General features: G+C 34.6%; 1 protein-coding gene across 1 annotated transcript in view; it reads left to right on the top strand.

The window, feature by feature from the left end:
- Nucleotides 1-2,596, top strand: part of ULK2 (unc-51 like autophagy activating kinase 2) — a 75,395-nt gene that overhangs the window by 20,924 nt on the left and 51,875 nt on the right. Inside the window, exons 8-9 of the mRNA XM_004684566.2 lie at nucleotides 281-382; nucleotides 1,750-1,808. Coding sequence (XP_004684623.2) covers nucleotides 281-382; nucleotides 1,750-1,808 — 161 coding nt within the window. The remainder of the gene's footprint in view (nucleotides 1-280; nucleotides 383-1,749; nucleotides 1,809-2,596) is intronic.

Genomic DNA, 2,596 nt, shown 5'->3' with positions numbered 1-2,596 from the left:
GATGTGATTTTTAAAATTATTATTTTAAAACTTTTAACTGTATTTGTATAATGTTTCTTTCTACAATTTCTTTTCATGTAACATTGTTTTGGAGATTTACCAGTAAATCTCAATGTAAGAATGTAGTTCTAAGTTCATTGCAGGATCATTTTATTAGGGAAATATCATAATGTATTATTTTTATTTTACAAGTTTTTTAGAGTATGATCTTTACCAACTGATTAATAAATGCATATCAAATATATAAAATAGCTTGTGGCTTGAATGTTTTTATCTCCAGGCACCTGAGGTTATTATGTCTCAGCATTATGATGCTAAGGCAGACTTGTGGAGCATAGGAACAGTGATATATCAATGCCTAGTTGGAAAGCCACCTTTTCAGGTAAGCTGAGACCTTTTTTCTTAGTGCTCAGTTTTGGGATTTTATTTTGTTGCAGTTGCCTTTGACTTATAAAATGGGATTACTTTGAAAGCAATGTTTTTGGTTCCTTTATTACTTATTTGGGGTTTTTTGCGGAATAAAGTTGCTATGGAGCCAGAACATTTTTTTTTTGTTAAAGATTTATTTATTTGTGCATACAGAACTGGGGTGCAAGCCAGAGGCTCAGGGGCGGTGAGAGGCTTCACCAGAGACAGAATGGGGAACAGAACAGGCAAATCGATGAAGTACACTGCTGAGGGGAGCAGCGGGCGGGTCAGGAGAGGTCTGCCACGCCATGTGGTCACCTCCGGGGCAGGCGGGAATCGAACTCATGTGGAAGCGGCTTTAGATTTTCCGTGCTGTGCTTTAACCCACTGCGCCACCAGGGAGGGCCCAGAACCAGAACATTTTTATCTTTTCCATTTTTTACTGCCTTTCCTTCAAATTTAGACTAGGTGTGAAGCGTTTCTTATGATTTCCAGGCTAGTGAAAACCATTCAGGTTCAGGCTAACAGTCTGTTGGGAAATGGGTGTGAACAGTGATGTCAGTACATTCCCTGCTTAGCCTGGAATCTAAATGAGCACTAGGACTGGTCTGAGAAGATTGTAGGAAACTGTCACCAATTCTCTGTTATTATTGCTACTGGGTGAGAGAGCAAATTATTTTGAATTAATGGGAATTATTTTGGGCTTGTCTTTCTTTCCTAACATCTTGTCAAAAGAGGTCCTCTGGAATATATAACCATAATGATTACTCTTGAATTGATATTTCTCAGTTATAAAGAGGTTTTTTGAATCTGAAAACTGGAACAAGTTGAAATTACTTACTCAGAGTGTGTAAAAAACCAGCCTCAGCCAGTTTAAACACTAATTTCTCAGCCTAGATTATATGTAGATGCAGCTTTATCATACAGTTCCTCTCATAAGAGTGCTAACTCTGTTGCTGTGGAAAGACTGAAATAAAACAATATTCTTAGCTTTCTTCCTTGAATCCCTTCAGGGCCTAAGGTAAAATACACCCCAATTTTATACAATAAAAATGTATTGTTGGATAGGTATGTACTCTTCTAAATAGTGGTTCTTAATTTGTAAGTTTTAGAACTTAGAATCTCACCTCAGAAAAGATACATTATGCCTAGATGTGCATAATTTGCATATAATTTTAGAAGTTTTATAAATTCTTAGTGCCTACCTGTGATTCACATTCATTGCTTTCAAGTCAGAATCTGTGTTCTGTAGTAAGAATTTGATCATTGGTCATGTGATTTGTTAGTCTTGCCTGTATAGTTTAAGAAAATTAAACCTTTAAAATTTTTTTTTTTAAACAGGCCAATAGTCCTCAAGACTTAAGGATGTTTTATGAAAAAAATAGGAGTTTAATGCCTAGGTATGTGTTTTGTTTACATTGGGTTTTACTATTTGTAAATACAATTTATTTAAACTTTGTTTTTTGTATTTCCAGTATTCTTTTTTTTTTTTCAGCTGACAGCAATGTGAAAACATGTATCATAATTGGAATTTGAAATTACTAATGTATCACCACACTGGTGTGGTATACCATTAATTTTTAATTTTTTAATTTTTTAATTTTTTGTTTACTTTTTATTGAACTTACATCTTTTTTGCTTGCCACCATCTCTTGTAATCCTTTTTCTCCTCCTCCTTCTTCACCTCAGAAACTTCACTTGTTTTATTAATGTCTGCTAATTTTTGTATTTTGCTTTGTTGAATAGCCTATGTAAATCTCAAATGTTTGTCTTTTTAACTTGCTTTACTACACATATTCTCTCAAATTCCTTCTGTTTTTCTATAAATGGTATATTTTGTCTTTCCTTGTGACTAAACATTAGTTTTCCACTGTGTAGACATATCATACCTTCTTGATCCAGCCCTCTAACATTAGACACTTAGGTTGCATGCATAGCCTAGTTATTATAACTAATGCTGCTTAAACATTGGAGAGCATGTAATTTTTTCAGTTGATGGTTTCATGTTCTTTGGATATCAACCCATGAATGGGATTGCCAGGTCCTAAGGTAATTTTCATTTTCAGTTTTTTTTTTTTTAAAGATTTATTTATTTATTCATACAGAACTGGGGTACAGGCAGAGATGTAGAGGGTAGAGGATTCATTAGGTACAGAGCGGGGAGCAGAACAGGCAGATCGATGTAGAG

This window comes from Condylura cristata, unplaced genomic scaffold, assembly GCF_000260355.1.
Source record: "Condylura cristata isolate star-nosed mole 26May11 unplaced genomic scaffold, ConCri1.0 scaffold00017, whole genome shotgun sequence".
NCBI lineage: Eukaryota > Metazoa > Chordata > Mammalia > Eulipotyphla > Talpidae > Condylura > Condylura cristata.
This window is presented reverse-complemented; position numbering and strand designations above follow the sequence as displayed.